Raw genomic sequence first — 21,799 nt, forward strand, 5'->3', positions numbered from 1 at the left:
AGACTTTGTGTGCAATCAAATCCCAAATAACATTTACGGTCCTTAATCCCCAAATCACCTCTTTTGCTACAATTCTCTACCCCGCCTACTAATAAAAATTCATTTCTAATTGATGATGGAGAGATTAGGAAAAGGAGGTTCTAAAATTTTGAGCATCTTTAGTATTGTCCAGAAGAGGGCAATATGGTACCAAGAGATTTTTAATTGTCCATTAAAAAGAAGTTACACAATTTGCAAGAACAGTTTTTGATTAACCAAGAGTTAATTCTTTAATTATCACAACCCCCTTGTTCCCACCTGTACTAAAGTTATTTATAAAACCAATTAGTTTTCTGTCTTGATTTAGTATAGCACTACAAGCCTAATATACTCTCTCTTCAATAAATTGCGATCTTACAGTGTTTCAGTATTACTATTATACAGCATTCGAACTGAAAAAGGTTAGGTAAGTCCATTCCGAGCCTGGTTTTTCAAATCATTTAAATAAATCCATGAGAAGATTGTGTTTCCTTACAAATTGTTAGTTAGCCTTTTTGCCTTTGTTTCTGTTGGCTTCAGTATCCCCTTAACCTCTCTCTCTCTCTCTCTCTCTTTCTCTCTCTCTCTCTGATATTCTTCTGTCCCCCATATTTTTCTGTAATACTAAACTTAACTCTCCCATCTTTGTTTTCCAGCCTGGCCATGCCCAGCCTAGGGTTCCTTCCCAGGACACAAACGTGGCCATATAGCCCTGACATGGCCATGGCTCTCAGCCTCTCTGCCCGGCAGTCACATGCTTCCTTTGGCTCCTGAGGTGCATGGAGGTAGCAGACCCACCCTGGGATGCCCTCGAACGCCAGGGACCTTCAGGCCTTCTCAAAGGCAAGCAGTCCCCTCTGACTGCTGGCTGCAATTTCCATCCTCAAGAAAACCTGGTCTCTTGAGGATTCTGGTTAGTAAGGTTCTGGGAAATGAAGTCTGCTTGCAGTCTTGCCTGCAGCCAGCTCTGGATGTCAGGCTGGACAGGCTGGTGTGAGAAAACCACATTCTCCTGATGGACTAATACTTTCCAACAGAGCAAGAGTTCACTGAAATCAATAGTCAGGAGCTACTAGCCTGCGCCTTGGAGGCTGCCCACACCAGGAAGCTCAGGGAGATTTGCAGGCATCTCATTTTTGTCCCCTCTGCCCCAGAACATGGCCGACTCTCAATCTCTCACATCAATGGAGGGCTGAATACCAACAATATCCCACAGCCACAGGTTTGGTTTCCATCTCCCTCCTCCTTGGCTCACTCTCTCTAAACAGCAAAGACTCCCATGCACCCCACTCCCCTCCCCCTAACACCTGGGTTGAAGTGTGAAGACAGTCCCCCAGGGGGCCAGAGGCAGGCAGGGAGAGTGGGACAGAAACATAGCAAAGGTCCCACTCAGCCTGCCCACAAGGGCACCTGTGAGGAAGATTACGGCACAGCCAACAGCAGCACCGCAAGCCAATAAGGAGAGAAGGTACGATGCCTTAGGACAGGGGACACAAATGCTCTGTTTAGCTTAAAGGAGTCACCTTTGCCACACTGCTGTCCCCAGAAATTTGACATGTGAACCAAGAAACCCAAATTTATAAGACATGGGAATTTAAATTTTTTGAAGTTAGGAACGAATCATTTCTTGATTCCTTTGAGGATGCACATCTGATATATGTGTCTTCAACTGACTCAAACTACAGAGGAACAAGACAGATTGGGTCAAACATGTCGAAGTACCAGTGGTGGTGCTGCAGGGCATTGCAGGCTTCCCTGGGAGGCTGTCTGCACACACCTCAGAGAGGACCCACCCTCCAGCATGCTGCTGGCTTCCCTACCTTGGCAGTGGGGGAAATCATAAGCTCCCGAGAGGCACCTGTCACACCGCTGTCCTGTAATCCCTGGCCGGCATTCACACTGTCCAGTCACGGGGCTGCAGGGTGTCTGGTAGGACCCCAGGGCTGAACACCAGCAGGCTGCATGGAAAGAACTCAGTCAGACCCAGGGGGGCAGGGCAGCGGCAGAATCGCGTCCTGGCTCAGAGCAGAGAGGTGGAGCCAGAGAGACCCAAGATCAAGTGCCAGCTCCACCTCTTATGGGAGCTGGATCCTGAAACAAGTCACTCAACTGCTCTAAGCCTCAGTGTCCCCATCCTTACATGGGAGTGACACTAGCATCTACTTGACAAGATTGTTGTGAGGGTTACGTAATACTTAACAAAGGAGCTGGGGGCAATGCCTATCATAGCAAGCACTCGATAGCTGCTAGCTTAGTTTTTTGGTTTTTTTTTTGTTTGTCTGTTTGTTTTTGAGACAGAGTCTCACTCTTTTGCCCGGGCTAGAGTGAGTGCCGTGGCGTCAGCCTAGCTCACAGCAACCTCAAACTCCTGGGCTCAAGCGATCCTCCTGCCTCAGCCTCCCGAGTAGCTGGGACTACAGGCATGCGCCACCATGCCCGGCTAATTTCTCTATATATTTTTAGTTGTCCATATAATTTCTTTCTATTTTTTTTTAGTAAAGATGGGGTCTCACTCTTGCTCAGGCTGGTCTCAAACTCCTGAGCTCAAACAATCCACCCACCTCGGCCTTCCAGAGTGCTAGGATTACAGGCGTGAGCCACCACGCGCAGCCTAGCTTAGTTTTTATTGCTGTCATTAATTTCATATTCAGCAAGACTGGCAGGTACGTGAGGGCTTTGGGGACGCTTCTCACACACAGTAACTGGCACTTGTAAAAGGAGGGTGGAGGGAGCAGCTGATGGGGGACGTGACTCACTGGAGAGGCCACTTTAATTCCACATCCCCCTGGGGATCAGGTGCAAACCATTCCAGTCCACATCAGCCTGCAACTGTTCCCGCTCTTCTCTGACCTCCTTTCTTCATACCGATTTTCTAAGGTCTAGTGTAGTAGAATAGTCATGGAAAGTTATGCAGGCAGCATTGGGAATTGATGGGAAAGGCAGCACATCTACTTCGGCTAAGTGGATGAATAAACATGCGTGGATGGACAGAAGAGACTCTGGCCATTGCCCTCTTGGCTCCCTCTTCCCACTGGGTCAGGTTCTTACCAGTCTCTGCAACTAAACCCCTACAGGGCTGGAGTTGCTCAGAGTCACCCCCATTTACCCTGCAAGGATTCTGCTTCTGGGGAGGGGAGAGCAGTGGAAATGAGCAGACTGACTTCTTCAACTGAAGGGTTTTACATCTTACAAACTGGAAGCAACCAGAGAGATTGTCTCATTGAATTCCACCATTACATGGTGAAGCTCAGAAGTTAAGTGGCATTTCCAAAGTCACGGAATTAGTCTGTAGCAAAGGGCTTCTGTCTTTGGGGTCAGACACATCTGGATTCAAACACCAGCTGTGCCACTTAATAGCCATGCCATCATGGGCTAGTTGCTTAGCCTCTTTAAGCCTTGGTTTCCTTTCCTGTAAACTGGAGTTGAGGATAGGTCATTTGGTCATGAGGTCATCAGAGAATCACCAGCAATAGGTACTGAGCACAATGTCTGGCATAGAGGAAGTGCTCAGTAAGTGCTCGCTCTCATTGACATTGTTATTCTAATTATCCAAGTCCCCAGTGCTTGGAGAGGTGCTCTTCACATTGTCCCATATTGAATTAATGACAATCAATAAATTCAATAAATTAGTATTTCTGACTTCCAAATTTATATCCAGCGTATACACAGTAAAAAAAAAAAAAATACAACCCTGTTTGCAAGGTTTCAAAAAGTTGGGGTCTTGGAAAAGAAAAGACTCTCAAGGTAAAGTCCCAATTCCAGTGAGTTATTTACAGGTGGCCTTGGGGTCTGTAAAGCCCCACAACTAAGCCTTGGAGCACGGAGCCCCAGCGAGACCATGCAGTTTCCATTCTCTTGGAGAGGACTTAGCCCAGTCCCAGGTGCGGCAAGTCACTTGGAAGTGCTTTTTAGAAATGATGATAACAAACGATAGATTTTCCAGAGTTGTCATTGGAAACATAAAAAACTCTCACTGATGAAAGGGAACTGGGTTAGTTTTCTCATTTACAAATTACCTGGGACTTCAACAGGCTATGTGACTTATTCAGAGGGACACAATTAGTGGCAGACCCAGAAAATTTGCCACCATTCCACTCTCCTGTTTTCCATTCATCCACCCAGCACTGACTGAAGGTCTACTGTGTTCAACGGCACCACAGATAGGCGTTGTGGAGGGAAATACAGAAAACACACACAGTCAGCCCTCCATATCTGTGGGTTCCACATCCGTGGATTCAACCAACCACAGATCAAAAACATTCAGGAAAAAAACCACAATAAAAAAATACCACTACAACAATAAAAAATAATACAGTATAACAAACAACTATTTACATAGCATTCACATTGTATTAGGTATTATAAGTAATCTAGAGATGACTTAAAATATGTGGGAGGATATGTGTAGGTTATGTGCAAATACTGCACCATTTTATACCAGGGACTATGGATTTTGGTATCCAAGAGGGGTCCTGGAACCAATTCCCCACAGTTAGTGAGGGATAGTTGTATTCCCTGATCTCAAAGAGCTAAAAATTCAGAAGATGGGCTAGAGAATTACTGACATAATACAAAGCACCCCACTCCACAAGAAACTAAACATAAGAAATGTGCCTAATGCCACCCCCAGCTGTTGGCAGACAGTGGAACAAGACTCAGATCTCTGACTGCTATCTCCGTCAGTCTTCTCTCATGCCCCCACCAGGCCTGTTTGCAGAGATTCAGTCAATCCCTAGCTAGTGGCAGATTTCTGAGGAAATGATCCTGGGCTCTGTGGTGGTTAATTTTATGTCAGCTTGGCTAGGCCTATGGTGCCCAGATGTTTGGCCAAACACCAGACTAGAAGTTGCTGTGAAGGTATTTTTTAGATGAGATTAATATTGAAATTAGTCGACTTTGAGTAAAGTAGACATCCCTCCAACGTGTGGGTGGTTCTCACCCAATCAGTTGAAGGCCTTAAGAGAAAAAGACCAAAATCCCCTAAAGAAAAAGGAGGAATTCTGCCTCCAGACTGTCTTCAGACGTGAGCTGCAGAATCAACTCTCCCTGGGTCTCCAGCCTGCTAGCCCACCCTGCAGATTTCAGAGTGGCCAGACTTCACAATTGCATGAGCCAATTCTTTAAAATAAATCTCTCTTTATACACAGACACACACACACACACACACACACACACACACACACACCGTATTGGTTCTGTTTCTCTGGAGAATCCTGGCTAATCCAAGCTCGTTCTACTGTTTCTGCCCTAAGAGAAAGTGACTGCAGAGAGAAAAACACTCATGAAGGCAGTCAGGGTAGCTGCCTGAGCATAGTGGCAGCAGCTCCGTGGCATAATATGAGTGACACAGACACTGGTTTCTAGGGCCACAGGGTTGTCCAGGGAGCCAGGAGACACAGTTACACTCTGGAGGTGAAAACAAAGACTTGACCTTAAAAGCATGCACAGCGTTTTAAAATTGTGAGTTAATCTGGCATCACACTTCTCATTTTAATCCAACTATTATATGAAAGCTGCCAAATCCCAAACCCAAATCCTAACATTGGCAGTCCTCTTCTCACTCTTGGAAATACTATAAGGCTTTAAAAATATTTTAATTTTGTTCTTTGTTTTGATCCAGGTCCTTTGGAGTTTCTGGAGTATTTTGCCTCTTCCTATCCACTCCTCATTGTTTCTGCTTTAAGAAACTTTTACTCTCAAGAAACATAAAAAATAATAATCAGAACATTAAAAAAAAAATAATGATCACAAAGGTCCCATGGGACAGGGAGCTTGTCTGCCATGCTCACGAATGTCTTCCAGCATTGAGCACAGTCCTAGCCCATAGAACATGCCAAATTTCACAACAAGGGAATGGGTGACCATCAGAACCCTCCCTCGGGTCCAGTCCTATATAGGTTCTTGATACGTTAGCTCGTCGGATCCCCTTCACCTTCAGCTACATGCTGACGAGTGAGGCAATGTCATGTGGAAAACCTGTAATTTATAGTAAACACAGCTCCTTATTGTTTACGGGATGCTCTCATGGCCCGTGATTTGGGAGCTTTTCCTTCTGGTAGAAAAACCAGCTGGCACCTTCTTCTGTCAGAACCACAAACCCAACCGTCAGTTCCACAAGACTCATCACAATTTGCATCTCTGCAGCTGGGCTTTGGGTAAACTAAAACTATAGAAAATCTTTTGGAAGATTTTCTAAATCTTCCAAAGCTTTTTCCAACCATTCACCTCAATGTTCTCTTAAGACAAAAAGTAAATAACAGGGAAGGACCAGTTCAAGCCAAAATTGTACAAAATTTGGCTTTAGACTGCTCCCCAAAGGCCAGCCCCGTGGTCTTTGTTTTCCCCCTGGAAAGGCTGGGAGGCTTTCCCAGGAGCCTCCCAGGCCAGAGACCCACCACTCACCACCCTGAGTGCCCTGTCCTCCTCCCTTGGCTGGTCTGTCTGACCCATGAGAATGTGCTAATAGGAAGAGGAGGTGAATCTCTCATTGGCAACATATTTATAGGACCTCTCTAAGGAAAGACCCGTTACCACAACCCAAAGAGTACATCCAACTCTGATGGGGATGGCTCTGAGCCCTGGGTCGGGTCATGTGGTTGAGGTTGGGCAGCTGCACTTCCGGTGTCGGTTCAGTCGTGGGAGGACCACATTGCACATTTCCACCCTCCTACCCGCTGCCCAGCCAACTCACTAGAAAAGGAGGGGAGAGGGGAAGAGGAGAGGAGGAAAAGAGAAAGAGAAAGAGAAAAACAAAGAGAAGAGAAGAAGAGGAGAGTAGAGGAAGGTAGGAATGAGGGACAGGGGAGGAGGAAAAGGGAAGAGTAAACTCCCCAGATAACCTAGTTAACCCAGGTAGTTGCACTTTTACTCTGTGGTTGAAGACAGAGTTGAACCAAACACAAGCATAAATATAAATTTCATATGCATACAGACAATTCTCCAGTCTGGTCTCATATCTAGGATTTGATTTACACCTATAAAAAAGAAAACTGTAGGGCAGGCACTTCAGTGAGTCAAAATCAACATGAGAAGAATATGGCATTGTACTTAGAAAAGTCTGGAGTGAATTACTTTAACGTAAAACATAAATCCAGGACTGCAGTTGGCAAGAACATCTTAGATGGGTTTTTAAATTCTCTTTAAAGAAGAATCTGAAAATTTTTAAAGCAATAAAGAGCAAAGCCATAAGAATATGGCTGGAATATACTAGGTCAGCTGACATAGCATTTTGGGCCATGTTGATTTGATTCTAAAATTCAATGGGTAAAGTAATCAAATCTCTCTAAAAAAAAAAAAAAAATCACAATAACTGTTAGAAAAGAAAGGTGGGCGCAAGAGAAGGGAGACCATCACAGACAGAATGCTGCATCCTCCCAAACTCTTCCCAGAACAGTTCAAACCCGAAACAACAAACTGCAGGGTATACCTGGACACCACACCGGAAGGAGGCGGGCGGCCTATTTCCTACACAACTCAGAGAACGGCTCTGAAGCACCGGCAGGCCTCCTGAGGCTGGACAGGCACTAGTGTGTATTAGTCCCCCACCAAGGCAAGACCTGAGGCGAAAGCCTAAACGGTGCTTTCTCTCTCCCTCCTTCGCCCCTTTGGGGCAGAGCTGAGGAAGAAGTGGCGAACGAAAAGGGGAATCAGAGCACGTGATTTTCCTGCCACTCTCTGTCCTTCAGGGTGAGCCTCTCTCCCTCCACTTGAGCCATGCCTTTGAGCCACACAGTCCCGCGGAGGCTGACCACAGACATTCGCCCGCTGGGGCTCCTCCTCCAGCCCCTCTCTGACAGGCTGTCTGCAAGTCTTGTCGCTCTAGTGCTGCCCGGGGGTCAGAAGTTTTTGGCAGGCCTGTGGAAACCGAGGTCCAAACCAACTCTACTAAAAATATCAATGAGAAGACAAATTCTTATTTTTTAAAAAATTCTAACTCCAATCATTTAATACAGGAGATACGGCCTTATCTTCAAGCACTGTGCCACGAAGAGTTCTTGTGTCAGCTGTTAGCTTCTTAGAGGAAAAAAAACCACTACCGTTAAACCTCAGAGGTTTCCCTAATCTCTCATAGGATTGGTCACTTTGCGAAACTAAGTTTTCTGAGAGAGCTGAGGATTTTGCTGACACCTCGTTTTGCCACTCCATCTTGGTTACGACACCCTGATTTTGCCACAGGGGGAACCTCTCTTCCCCTTGCTCTATTCACGTTGTTCCCACGGTGCTGACTCCACTTCTAGTTCCATGGATGTGAGGAGACTCAGGCTTGGCCAATCAGAGCACTGAATTGTACAGCCATAGGATTGGTTCAGGCGTGGGCATGTGATCCAATCAGAGCCAGACTTGCCCTGGTGGAAAGCACACTTTTTCCCCAGTCTTGAACCTGGAAGGATGTGGATCAGCCAGCTCCAGACGCTGTAACAAAATACCATAGACTGGGTGGCTTAAACAACAGAAATTTATTTTCTTACAGCTCTGGAGGCTGGGAAGCCCAAGATCAAGGTGCTAGCTGATTCAGTTTCTGCTGAGAGTCTGCTACCTGGCTTGTAGAGGGCCACCTTCTTGCTGTGTCCTCACAGGGTAGAGGGGAAAAGAATGAGCAAGCTCTCTAGTGTCTCTTCTTATATAGACACTAATCCTGTTGGATCAGGGCTCCACCCTTATGATTTCATTTAACCTTAATAACTTCGTTACTCCACATACCATTATACTAGAAGTTAGGGCTTCAATGTGTGAATTTTGGGGACACAATTCAGTCCATAGCAATGTATGTCTAAGAGCTATTGGCTGCCATCTTACCACCAACTGAGGGCTAAGAATGAAGCCAATATGTAAAATAGCAGAGTTCAAAGATGCAGAAAAACAGACCCTGCTGACATCTTTTGAGCCCCCTGGATCAAGCTGTTCCTGAAACCAAATATGCCCTGACTTTTCAATTAAAGCCAGTAAATTATTTTTGCCTCAAACCAGTTTAAGTCAAGTGTTCTGTCATGTGAAACAGCAAAGAGTCATAACCAACTCTTCAATCACCAAACTGTTCTCATTTTAGCCATAAAATAATACTCTTACTAAAATGTATGATAAACTTCCCTTTCTTATGAAGCAGTAAAATTAGACATAATTTAACCATTTCTTTATGATGTAGAGCCATCATTATAATGCCCATTTACTTAATCTACTAATAACAGTGACACCCTCAGCACCTTCACAGTTGGGTAGGATTATTTGCCCTTCATTAAATGGCCCCAGGCTGCTATACCTCTTTTTTTTTTTCCCATTCGAGTAAATTTAGCCACAGGAGCTATACCTCTTAAGTTTTATGTCTGCTTGTCTGTTTCTTCCCTTGCTGAGTGTGTTGCCTTAGCAATCTTTCCCCCCTCTTCTAATTTTATATTTCTAATTCACCATGGGCTTGGCTTGGAAAACAAATAACCAAATTTAGAAAAATTATTTTTAAGAAAGTTGAGGGGGACAAGGCTGGGAGGGGGCCTGTGGAATTCTCTGAGTGCACATCTCTGGGGGAGTGTTGGACTTGACAGATGCAGTGGGGATTGGGAGCTCACAGCAGGGTTTTTACTTTTGCTCCAGATACGTGGCCGTGGAACCAAACTCCGGCTAGATGGAATTCTGCTGAAGGTCAAAAAAATTATAGCATAAATTTTAAAACAGTGATTTTTTTGGAGGAAAAATGTTGAGAGTTTGGAGTTTTTGATAGAAGTCTATGTTTAAATAGGCAGAGTATTAAAAAGGATAGTAGTTCCTAGAAACAAATCAGAATCATGGAGTTCCTTTAAGGAAGTCATGGTACATTAAGCCACACTGAGATGCAACTGAGTATTATATGACTACTGAGTGTTATACAACTGCTGAGTGTTATACAACCACTGTGTTATACAAGCACAACTCCTCCTGTCAACTATATCCCGTGGCCCTTCTCAGTTTTCAGTTGGGTGACTGTCTCCCTGCACCTAGATGAAAACTCTAGTAGTTTTAAGGCTTTTCAGCACACTCTTAGGTAAAAGAACAAACTTTGAGTTGAAACCAAGTTTAAGGTCAAATCTTCCCTCCTCCTTCTCAGACCTGATTCAGGCCTAAAGCCCACAGTGGGAAAGGGAGGTGGACCTGGTGGGGGGAGGGGTGGGCAGGGGGTGGAGTGCACATTCTTTCTCCATCACTGGCTTCAACTTTACATCTGTCTCTGAGCCTGGGTAGGGGAGGAAAAAGAGGGAAGGGGAAAGGATTGTTCTTCTTGGACCAGCCCCATACTAACCCAAAGCTGACTCTTCCTCCAAGGATGCTGTCTAGACTTCTTAGCAGTTCCATCCTGGGCACTTCTGCCCGGCCATTCCCTTGCCCCTGGGTGGTGGATGCCTCTCTATTCCTGTTGCTTGGGACTCTTTCCTCAGCCTGCAACTGCCTCAGCCCCTGGGCATTGTATTAACCATGTCTTTCATTTTCTGTCTTCTGATGCTTTGACATCTTGGGGCCTTGCTGCCCCTGGAGGGACTACACTCCCAGGGTGAGGTGAATCCTAGAGATAGTAAACAACTCTCCTGAGAGCTGCTTTTCACCAATGCAACCCAACCAATAAAGAGCCCTCAGCCCCAACACCTTCTCTATGAACTCTCACACTCTGGGCCACATTGCGCCTGCCCTAATCACTGCAGAGCCAAGTACCGGACCACTAGGGCAGCCCCAATGCTCCCAACTCCACTGAAATTATTCGAACTGGACAATGTCAAACCTGCTTGCCCTGCCTCAACCATTCATTCCTGCAGAAACCACAATAAGGCTCTTGGCCGCAGTTCCCACCTTTCCCTCTGCCTCTCAACCAACCTTGGTGCTTCTCCATGCGGTGTCCCCACAGTGTGCCACGCCCCTTCCTCTTGGGCACTGTAACTGTCTTTTCAACGGCAGTCAACTCCTGGTCTGCTGGCCTTACTGAACCTCACATTTGCCATTACCACACTGTATTTTAGAACAGGCACCTGCAAAGAAACTCCAGCTGCTTTGGGTGAGGTCTCTTGGTGCCTCTGCACAGACCTATTGGGCAGGAACCAAGACACCCACCCAGAAGCCCCCACGTCTGGCGATAGAAAACGCCCACACATCCCTTGCCCCAGAACACTAAGAACAGGCCATTCCCAGCATAGCAGTACTCTCCCCGCTTTGCCTCCAAGCAAGAGACATCCGGCTCTTAGCCCCTGGGTTTTCCAAGCCAAAGTCTCACCCCAGGCACCTCTGCTCCTCCTGAGGCATCCCATGTACTGTGGTTTGGATGTGGCTTGTCCCGTCAAAACTCATGTTCAAGTTTAATTACCAATGCAGCATTGTTGGGAGGTTGGGCCTAGTGGGAGGTATTTGCATCATGAGGGTGGATTCATCATGAATAGATTAATGCCCTCCGGAGGGAGGAAGTGACTTCTTGCTGTCACAGAACTGGATTAGTTGCCATGACAGTGGGTTGTTATAAAGTGAGTTCTCCTTCCTAGACTCTCTCTCATGCTTCCTCCTTCACCATGTGATCTCTTTGCACAGGCTCACTTGCTTTTCCACTTCTCTGCCATGTTTTGACCCAACACATGGTCCTCACCAGAAGCTGGCCAGATGCAGTGTTATGCTCTTGAACTTCCCAGCTTGAAGAATTGTTAGCTAGATAAATGTCTTTTCTTTATAAACTACCCAGTCTCAGGTATTCTGTTATACATCATGAAAGCCCTTCATTAGATTTGAGGTGAGGGAGTAAGCTCCCACCCTCTCTCTTTGGGAAAGGAGAGGGTTCACAGCGCAATTTTATACACTGATATCCACATGCCAGATTCTCTCTCCTCCACTATCCTATCCTTTTCACATTCCTTTGAGTATGAGAGAATGTTGTAAAACAGGTATCTGAACATTTCCTTTGAAAATCTGCATACGGTGACTTGGTTTTGGTTTTGATTTTTTTTTTTTTAGAGACAGGGTCTTGTTCTTTTACCCAGGCTGAAGTGTGGTGGCATCATCATAGCTCACTGTAAACTCCAACTCCTAGGCTTAAGCGATCCTCTTGCCTCAGTCTCCTGAGTAGCTGGGACTACAGGCACACATTACCACCACGCCTGGCTAATTTGTTTATTTTTTCATAAGATGGGGTCTCACTATGATGCCCAGGCTGGTCTCAAGTTCCTGGTCTCAAGCAATCCACCTCAGGATGCTGCCTTAGCCTCCCAAAGTGCTGAGATTATAAGCATGAGCCCACCACGCTCAGCTGGAATTTTGTATGTATTACAGTTTAGGGCCAGCATTATAATGTTAACATTTTCAAAAAGAGTGATATGGGTGGGTATTAAAATATTTTCCTTGTATTTGCTTTTAAATTCAAGAAAATTTTTCTTTTTTATTCATACGAAGAATCCAAGATGATTCTCATTTGAAAGAGTGACTCTAAGGAAAGGCAGGTTTTCATAGACATTTGTAAAATCCCAATTATCTTGGTTTTTTCTCACAAAGGACCCCAAGCTCGACCTATTTATCAATTCCAAACATTTTTAAAATGTAGCTGTGTCTGCTGCTTACATTTCTATGTGGCTTGCTGGAAATGTCAGACTGGAGTTTCCGCACTCTTGAGTCAGTGGGGTGTAGATGATAGGATATTGAAATTCATACCTTCCTTCTTCCTTACAGAGTTTAAGGCAAAAGAGTAAAGATGAGATTATGGATTAAAGATAAAACGGAGTACACATCTCAAACTAATTCCTTATACTTTTCTCTTTGGTCCTTGCCCCTCTTAGATAATAGTGGAAAATAAGACAGTGTGCTTTCCTGCCCCTCAAACAGGTTTGGGAAGGAAATATGCAGTGCATATGGGCACAGGAATATCTTCATGGTGAAAATGGATTCATCAGACTATTGCTGCAATTTACTGAGCAACAGTTTCCAGTTGAATGAGAGACAATAACTTCACCCAAATGCTCTATGACTTCAGGCTATAGCTATTTGAGAGTCTGAAGCCACAAGACCAAAAAACAGAATTTTAAGAAGTACCCAAAAAAAAAAGGGATGAACTACTCAAAAGCACAGATAAAATCCTCTAGGAGACTTTAGCATAGCAGCTTCCAAATGGTTGTAGCCACATCTACACTAAGAAATACATTTTACATTGTAATCACATAAACAGAGAGAGAGAGAGAAATGATAGAGATATGTATTAAAATATAAATAACCATGAACAAGAACTTCGCAAGGCATTTCTCACCTTTATGATGCATTCTTATAAGTTCTTGTCTATTACATTTCACTTTAATGCTGGTCCATACCCCCTAAATTGATTTCTCCATCCACTAACAGACAGTGACCTACAGCCTGAAAAATTCAGCCGTTGAAGCACAGTCTTCATGCTTCCTGATGTCCTGGGACCACCAGGTGCTGAAGGTGTTTAAGGAATAGAATACAATTCTCATAGTATACCAGGCCAGGAGTCAAGAAATGTGGTACCACTCACCACCCTGCAACCATCTATTCCCTACTATTCTCCCGGGTCTCAGAATGGTTGCTGTAAAATAAATACCTGTGATTTCAATTCCTTTTAACTGTAAAATTCTAGTGCACATTCTCTGATCACTGCTATAAGAGATACAGGAGAGATAGAGGTTAAATTTGTGAAGAGATGAGGCTGATGTGTGTCTGGGGAGGAAAAACTTTACTTTAGTGTGTTGGGGTTCCAGCCCCCACCTTCTGCTTTATCTGTTTTTTACTTTTTATTTTATATTTTATTTCTTCTGAGACGGAGACTAGCTCTGTTGCCTGGGCTAGAGTGCAGTAGCATCAGCCTAGCTCACAGTAACCTCAAACTCCTGGGCTCAAGTGATCCTCCTGCCTCAGCCTCCTGAGTAGCTGGGACTATAGGTACAGGCCACTATGCCCAGCTAATTTTTTCTATTTTTAGTCACCTGACTAATTTTTTTCTATTTTTTAGTAGAGATGAGGTCTCACTCTTGCTCAGGCTGGTCTCGAACTCCTGACTTCAAGCAATCCTCCCACCTCAGCCTCCCACAGTGCTAGGATTATTTATGTTTTTTAAACAGGTTTATTAAGATATAATTCATATACCATACAATTCACCCACTTAAAGTATATAATTCAATGTTGTTTAAAATATTTACAGGGTTGTGCAACCATCAGCACAATCTAATTTTAGAATATTTTTGTCTCCCCTAAAAGAAATCCCATACTTATTAGCCATCAATCCCCATTGTCCCTTCTCTGTCCCCCACCTCCATCCCCAGCCCTAAGAAAATCACTAATCTATCCATCTCTACAAATTTTCCTATTCTGGACATTTCATATAAATGAATCATACAATATGTGACTTTTTGTGACTAGCTTCTTTCACTTAGCGTAATGTTTTCAAGGTTTATCCATGTGGTAACATGTATAAGTACTTCATTCCTTTTTATTGCTAAATAATATCCTATTATATGGCTATACGAAATTTTACTTATCCATTCATCAGTTGATAAACATTTGGGTTGTTTCCTCATTTTGGCTATTTTGAATAATGCTGCTAAGAATATTTGGATACAAGTTATTGTGTAGATGTGTTTTCATTTCTTTTGGATAATGTGCATTTTCCTTTAAAATCAGTCAAGAGAAGAAAATTCAATCATACAGCCTTTCGTAATTACCTACATAATTACCTTTACCAACATTCTTTGTTTTTGCATGTGGATCAAATTATTGTCTGGTGTTTTACTTGCTTTAAGCTCAAAGAACTTCCTTTACTATTACTTGTAAGGCAGGTCAGCTAGCAGTGAATTCTCTCAGTTTTTGTTCATCTTGGAATGTCTTTATTTAGCCTTGCTTTTGAACAATAATTTTGATGGACAGAAGATTCTCGATTGACAGTTTTTTACTTTCGGCACTTAGAATATGTGGTCCCACTGCCTTCTAGCCTCTATTGTTATTGATGAGAAGTCAATCGTTATTCTAACTGAGGTTCCCTTGTACATAATAAGTCGTTTTCTTTTGTAGCTTTCAAGATTTTCTCTTTGTCCTTGTCTTTCAACATGTTGACTATGATTTTAACTATGATGTTTCTGGCTATGATTCCTGTGTATTTACACTGCTTGGAGTTCATTAAGGTTCTTAGGTATATAGATGGTTTTTCATCAAATTTGGAAAGTTTTCAGCCATTGTTTCTTTGACTATTTTTTCTATCCCTTTCTCTTTCTGAAGCTCCCATTACACATATGGGACATACTTAATGGTGTCCCATATTTCTCTGAGGTTCTGTTCATTTATTTTCATTCTTTTTTCTCTTTGTTCTAGAGACTGTTTTATCTCTATCAATCTGTCATTATGTTAACTGATTCTTCTCTGCCAGCTCAAGTCTACTGTTGAGCCATGTTAGTGAATTTTTCATTTTGGTTATTATACTTTTCAACTCCAGAATTTCCATTTGTTTTTTTTAGTAATTTCTATCTCTGTATTGATATTCTTTATTTGATGGGACATTGTCATCATACCTTCCTTTAATTCATTAAGCATTATTTCCTTTAGTTCTTTACACAGATTTATAAGATATGCTTTGAAGTTTTTACTAAGTCCACCATATGGGCTCATTCAAAAGCAATTTCCATTGCCTGCTTTTCCCCCTATGTATGGTTCACACTTTACTGTTTCTTTTAACATCTCATAATTTTTTTGAAAACTGGATTTTTTAAGTAATATATTGAAGCAACTCTAGCTACTAACCCACCGTCACTACCAGGATTATTGTTATTATTTGCTTGATTAGTTGTTTGTTTGCTTAGTGACTGGCTGAACTAATTCTGCAAAGTCATTTCCCCTGTAATGTTCAGCCTCTGATGTTCTTGCTCAGATTTTTACCCTTGTTGTTTATCTTCTGGCCTGGCTATGTCAGGGTCACTCCTGGGTTAGTATGAATCATTTATTGATTGAAGGTTATGCTTAAACCACCTTGGTCAGTTAGATTTTTACTCTTTACCATTGGATGTGTGACTTGGAGGTTGAGATCATAGTTCAGGGTGTTCACATTCAGCCAAGAATTACTAGTTTGGATTTCTTGCTCTGATCACTGCTGAGAGGGCACAGTCTGGGCATGCATACAGTCTTCTAGATGGCTAGAGATGACTGTACTATTTCTAAGCCTGATTCCTAGGAGTTGTCACTGTGTCAAAGTAGCTTGTTTACTCAGTCTTTGGTCAGAGGCTATGCTTAAGTCCCTGTACCAATGAGGTTCCACCCTGTATTGATGGGTTTGTGTGCACCTTTTGGGATGTTTTTGAGTTTTCCCCATGTCTTGCTCTGATTGCCCCTGAATGAGTGCAGCCTAGTAAATGCACACAGCCTTGCCGACCTCCAGAATTATCTGTAACATCAGCAAGGCTCTTCCTGGCTGTTGCTTTCTCTGATTTGCTTTATTAAATTTCTGGCTGCTCTGCTGTTTTGTTTCTATCATAGCTACCAGCCTCTTAATTGCTATACACAAAGATCTTATTGCTTTCTATAACACCCTTGGGTATAGAGTTCTCTACTTTGTTCAAAATAGTCAGTTCCCTCAAGCAGAGTTGTAGCTCTTTGTCCTTATGACTTATTACTTTTCCTCTTGGATGGAACCACTGTACCACAAGAGCTGGAGGTGAGAACCCACTTTTTCTGGAGTAACACTCCTGCTCTACTAGTGGGCACTGAGGGGAGGTGCCAGTGCCTGGTCTTCTTAGCTTGCCCCTCTCGGCATAGAACCTCCACTGTATGAGCCAGCTGGGGTGGGGGAGATTGGGGTCCCAGTATTCTCCGCCTAAGTGCCTAGGTTAGAGCTTCCACCCTACAAGTAGGGGCTTGGTGGGGAAAGCGAGACCTGGTCCAGCTTCTGCAATACAGGGCTGCAGAAGAATGAGAAACAGCAGCAACTCGCCCCTCATGGGATGAAGCCATAGCCCCAGACTGGGGTATGGGGGAAAGAGAGCTCTCATCTTCTTGGCCACCCATTCAGGTAGAGCTTCTCTAAAATGGAGTTGGAGGATGGGGAACAGAGGTGGTCATGGCTTCATTGTCACAGACTCTTGCTGTTCTTACCTAGATTCAGATTTTCTAGAATAAATGCTTCTTCATTTGTTGTATTCTCTTATGATCATTTCCAGAGACTTTAAATAATTTAAATTTTTTTTCACCAATTAAATTTTTGTTTTACTGGAGAGAGTGTCTGCTGAGCCCCTCACTCAGCTATTCTGGAAGTCCTACTTCCCTCCTGCTTTACCTTGAATACATCTGTGCCTTTCCTACCTGCCTTAACATGAATTACTTCCAGTTATGAAGAAATGTATAAAAGCACATTCTTTAAATGTTTTATTATGTGTTACCTTTGTATCCATAAACACAGGGACACAGTCTGACAGCCTTGCCCATATGACTAAGTTGGAATATTTGTAATTCATTCTACCAGAGTGAGTTCTGGGGTTGTGGCTGGTACAGAAGAGGAAGAAAGAAAACCTTAGAGATTATTTTCAGCCACAAGAATATTTTGCTTTTGCTAAAATGATGGTGACTAAAGCAGAACAACATGAATGTCAGTGGGTCATATAGAAAATTAGCATGAGGTACTCATGTCCACTCCTTGCCCCAAAGAGTTTACATTTAAGCCATAACTGGGGGAGTGTCAAAAACACAAAGGGTTGCTATAAAATGCTTGCCTGCTACAGATGCATGTTAAGTATTTGATGGAAGAGAGTGAGATAAACTACTTGGCTGCCCCAAATCCTTTCCCCCTGCTTTGATGGAACAGAGCTGTCTTCACTACTCATAATCTTGCCTGCTCCAAACATAAGCTTCTCTAGGTTTGGATTCTAGCGGACATCTGAACAGAAGGCTTCCCTCCAACTGCCTTCCTGCTCATGCTCTTCATCTTGTCAGTGGGAGACTCCATGTCTCCAGTCTAAAATAAAAATGTAAGAAGTCCCCAACTTGTGCTCCAAAACATATTACTCGGGATATCTTTCCACAGAAACAGTATTATGTACATGGGCAAAGTTAGCAAACCAGACCACAGAGCCAGTTTGGTACCGAAGCTAACTTTACTATGATTCACACAATTCTAACCAAAGCATGGCCTGTACTAATGTTTTCACAGGAAATGCATCAGAAATTCCAACTTCTGACACTGCATTTCTCTGGTTGCAGTCAAGGCAGACAAAGAAAAGACACCCACTTCCTTCCCTTCCCCTCCCACCTACCAGGTGACAAATCTCTGGGCAGGGACTGCCGAGAGCCTCTGGGAGCTACAGAGAGGTAAGGCTGAGAAACGAGGGCAAGGGAGAGGGGCCCATGAACCGGGCCCACCGAGGGGCAGGAAAAAAAGGGAGGGTTTGGGATATGGCATTCAAACGTTTACGCAGACAGGCAGATGACTGGGACCAGGAAAAGAGGCTCTTAAACTGATGCAGAGGGAAGTACGGGCCGAAGAAGAAAGATAAAAGAATAATAGCTAACTTACAAGCCAGGGCTTCTTGGTTCCAAGCGCTTTATCTGTCAGCACACAGTGACCCTCACAACAGTGTTGTGAGACAGGCACTGGTATTAGGACCCCAGGAACAGAAGGATTAAGTAACTTGCCAAGCCAATAGCTGGTGCCACCCTCGCTCCTCACTGCTTTGTCCTCCAGCTTAGGGGACAATTTCCCCTCTCCTGTGCCTCACTCACAGATCAGTGTGGCTGATCTCATAGATGGGACTGCTCCATGCCTATTCTAACCGCCTCCTGTGTTGAGGGGCTGGATAGCTAAAACCAGCAATTCGCAGATTCCCCTGGAGCTGGGCTCTGGATGCCACCTGGGTTTGCAAATTACAAGCATTTGAGTAAGATTATAGAGATGGAGGAGGCTGCATCCTTTAGCATGTTGAACATTTCTCCAGCTGTGCCCTGTCCCTGGCTCCCTGGGTGCCAAGCGGTGGCCATGGAGGCAGCAGCACTGCAGACCTCCTACCCTTGCATTCTGGGCTGACACCCAGCCATCCAGTGGAGGCCTCCTTGGAAGCCCAGCCTAGAGCCTGCTGCACCAGCTCGTAACCACCCAGGTTAGCACCCGGTTACTGTGGTGAGTCTCTTTATAATACCTGGCGTGGTGTTTATCTCCTGCCCTGGGCCCTGACTGACAATCTCCTCTTCTTTCTCCTCCCTTCCCCGACACCATGGGCCATAGGGGAAGAACAATGGCAGACAGCTGGGGGTACGCAGGAGAGAATGACATGGGCAAACCTCTTCACTCAGGTGTTCACCCACCCAACACTTACTGCATACCTGTCATGCTCTAGGGACAGGGCAGACACCTCCTCCTCCCACCCTCCACCCCCTCAGTGACTCTTACTAGGTTGGGACACCAGGACACAAACAAGTGGGGAAGGAGGAGTTTGTGGTTTCCTCCCTCTCCCTAGGACACCCTGCCTCCTTCGCTCAGCTACCTAGCAGGTTCCTAGACACTATTCAGATACCACTTCCTCTCCAGAGCCTGGATTTGAACCCAGGCAGCTGACTCCAGAGCCCATACGCTTAACTACCAGGAAGGAGGAAGGGATAGGCTTGGAAATATAAGAGAAGGGAGGTGACAAGTCCAGGTAGGAGAGTCGTATGTCAAGGGTTAATCTATTAACATATGTAAGCCAGGGGCTAATTTATTAAACTGCAAGCCACATAGCTCTACCAGAAAGATCTGCCGCATATCTTGATCATGGTATCTCCCCTACCAGGTAAGTATCCTCTGCATTTCTTCAGGAGGAAATTTATCTTGAGGGACTGATGATCAATATGCTATGTTCTGCCCACTTACCTTGGCAAATGGGGAATGAGTAGAAACCCGAGCGGCAGGAATCGCACCGAGGGCCCTCGACCCCAGGGCGGCACAGGCACCTTCCGTGGGCATCACATATCTCAGGGAGAACGCCTTCCAGGTTACAGTCACACCCTGGGGAGGACAACAGACTTTCAGAGGGGGTCTCTATCCTCCAAGAATTATTCAAGGCTTTTAAACATTCTTAGCTCAGAAGACTAGCTCTTAAAGGGAAATTTTTTTTAAAAATTCAGGAAAGGTCAGAGATACCACTACAATACATCTAGGATGGGCATTAATTTGCAAAACAGTTACAATCTTTTAACAACTACCCGTGTGGGAACATTTTTTTTCCTCCAAATCTGAACCCTATAGAGTAAAACTTCAATTTAATAGATTCCCATCTAATGACAATCTTGAATTAAACATATTTCTACCTTTTATTTTTTAGAAGAAAAGAAACGAACATAAATCCAGCCCTACTACGTGACAGGTGAGGCTGTGGGGGCTTCCCCCTGGCTGTCTCACCTCACCTCCAGGCACATGGCCTTCCCAGCAGCCAGGCTGCTACCACCACCTCTGTCCAGCATCTTCCCCCCTCGGGACCTTTGCTCAGGCCATGCCCTCTGCCCGGCGCGACCTTTCCCTGGTTCCTGGCACAGCTGGCTCTTTCTCATCCCTCAGGCATCAGTTTAAATGTCAGCTTTTCAAAAGGTCTCCCGGACTAGTCTGTATAAATGGGCCCACCTTCTCTCTACTTATTCTCTCTCCTTAGCTGGGTTTGTCCTTCACAACGCTTTAATTTCTGGAATCATTTATTGGCCTGTGACTCACTTTAACCAATGGAATGAGATGGAAGTATTGTCATGTGACTTCTGAGCACAGGTCCCCACAGGCCTTGCAGTTTCCACTCTTGCCCCTCTGGGAGTCCTGAGAGTGCCAAGGGAGGGACCCACTCTGGCCTCCAGGAGGACGAAAGACCACATGGAGAGACACCAGCTGTCCCAGCTGAGCTCGGCCCCAGCAGACCCTCCAGCAAGTCCAGCAGAAGAACCGCCCAGCCAACCCACACAATTGTGAGAAACAGCCCTTGTTTAAGTTACTAAGTTTTTGTGTGATTTATGACTTAGAAATAGATGAATAAAATACCCAGAAGACTAGATGCTTTGTGAGAGCTCAGCACAGTGCCCCCAGGGCCAGCACACAGTATTTCTCAGTAAATAAATTTTTCTCAAAAATACAGTGCCCTAGCCCAGATGCAGTGGCTCATGCCTATAATCCTAGCACTTTGGGAGGATCACTTGAGGCCAGGAGTTTGACACAAGCCTGAGCAACATGGCAAGACCTCATCTCTACAAAAAAAATAACAATTACACACACGTGCACACCCACACACACACACACACACACACACACAGGGCTCTTGCTTGCCTTCATTATGAATGGATAAATAAAGTCAAGCAAGAGTCCTGTAAGACAGGTAAACATTTATAAATGAGGAAAAAGATGCTCAGAAGGGTTCATTAGCTTGCCCAAGGTCACACAGCCAGGAGGGCAAAGACGGAATTTGAACCCAGGTCTGCCTGATTCCAAAGTCCATGTGTTCTTTCTAATATACTAAGAATACGAGTTGATAATGATTTTTTTTTGAGACAAGGTCTCACTCTGTCACCCCAGCTAGAGTGCAGTAGCATCATCATAGCTCACTGCAACCTCAAAGTCCTGCACTCAAGCGATCCTCCTGCCTCAGCCTCCCAAGTAGCTAGGACTACAGGCTCGCACCACCACGCCAAGCTAATTTTTCTATTTTTGGTAGAGACAGGGTCTTGCTCTTGCTCAGGCTGGTCTTGAACTCCGGATCTCAAGTGATCTTCCAGCCTCGGCCTCCCAAAGTGTTAGGATTACAGGCATGAGCTACCACATCTGGCCTGATAATGATTTTTAAAGCAACTTTCAGAGAATATC

General features: G+C 44.4%; 1 protein-coding gene across 2 annotated transcripts in view; it reads right to left on the bottom strand.

Moving 5' to 3' along the window:
• LAMA3 (laminin, alpha 3) overlaps window positions 1–21,799 on the bottom strand; it is a 252,466-nt gene that overhangs the window by 137,786 nt on the left and 92,881 nt on the right. For both annotated transcript variants that reach the window (XM_012662686.1, XM_012662685.1), the window contains exons 12-13: window positions 19,835–19,969; window positions 1,839–1,976 (exon numbers count right to left, since the gene is read on the bottom strand). In XM_012662686.1, the coding sequence (XP_012518140.1) occupies window positions 1,839–1,976; window positions 19,835–19,969 (273 nt within the window). The remainder of the gene's footprint in view (window positions 1–1,838; window positions 1,977–19,834; window positions 19,970–21,799) is intronic.

Source organism: Propithecus coquereli, unplaced genomic scaffold (genome assembly GCF_000956105.1).
Source record: "Propithecus coquereli isolate 6110/MARCELLA unplaced genomic scaffold, Pcoq_1.0 Scaffold773, whole genome shotgun sequence".
Lineage (NCBI taxonomy): Eukaryota > Metazoa > Chordata > Mammalia > Primates > Indriidae > Propithecus > Propithecus coquereli.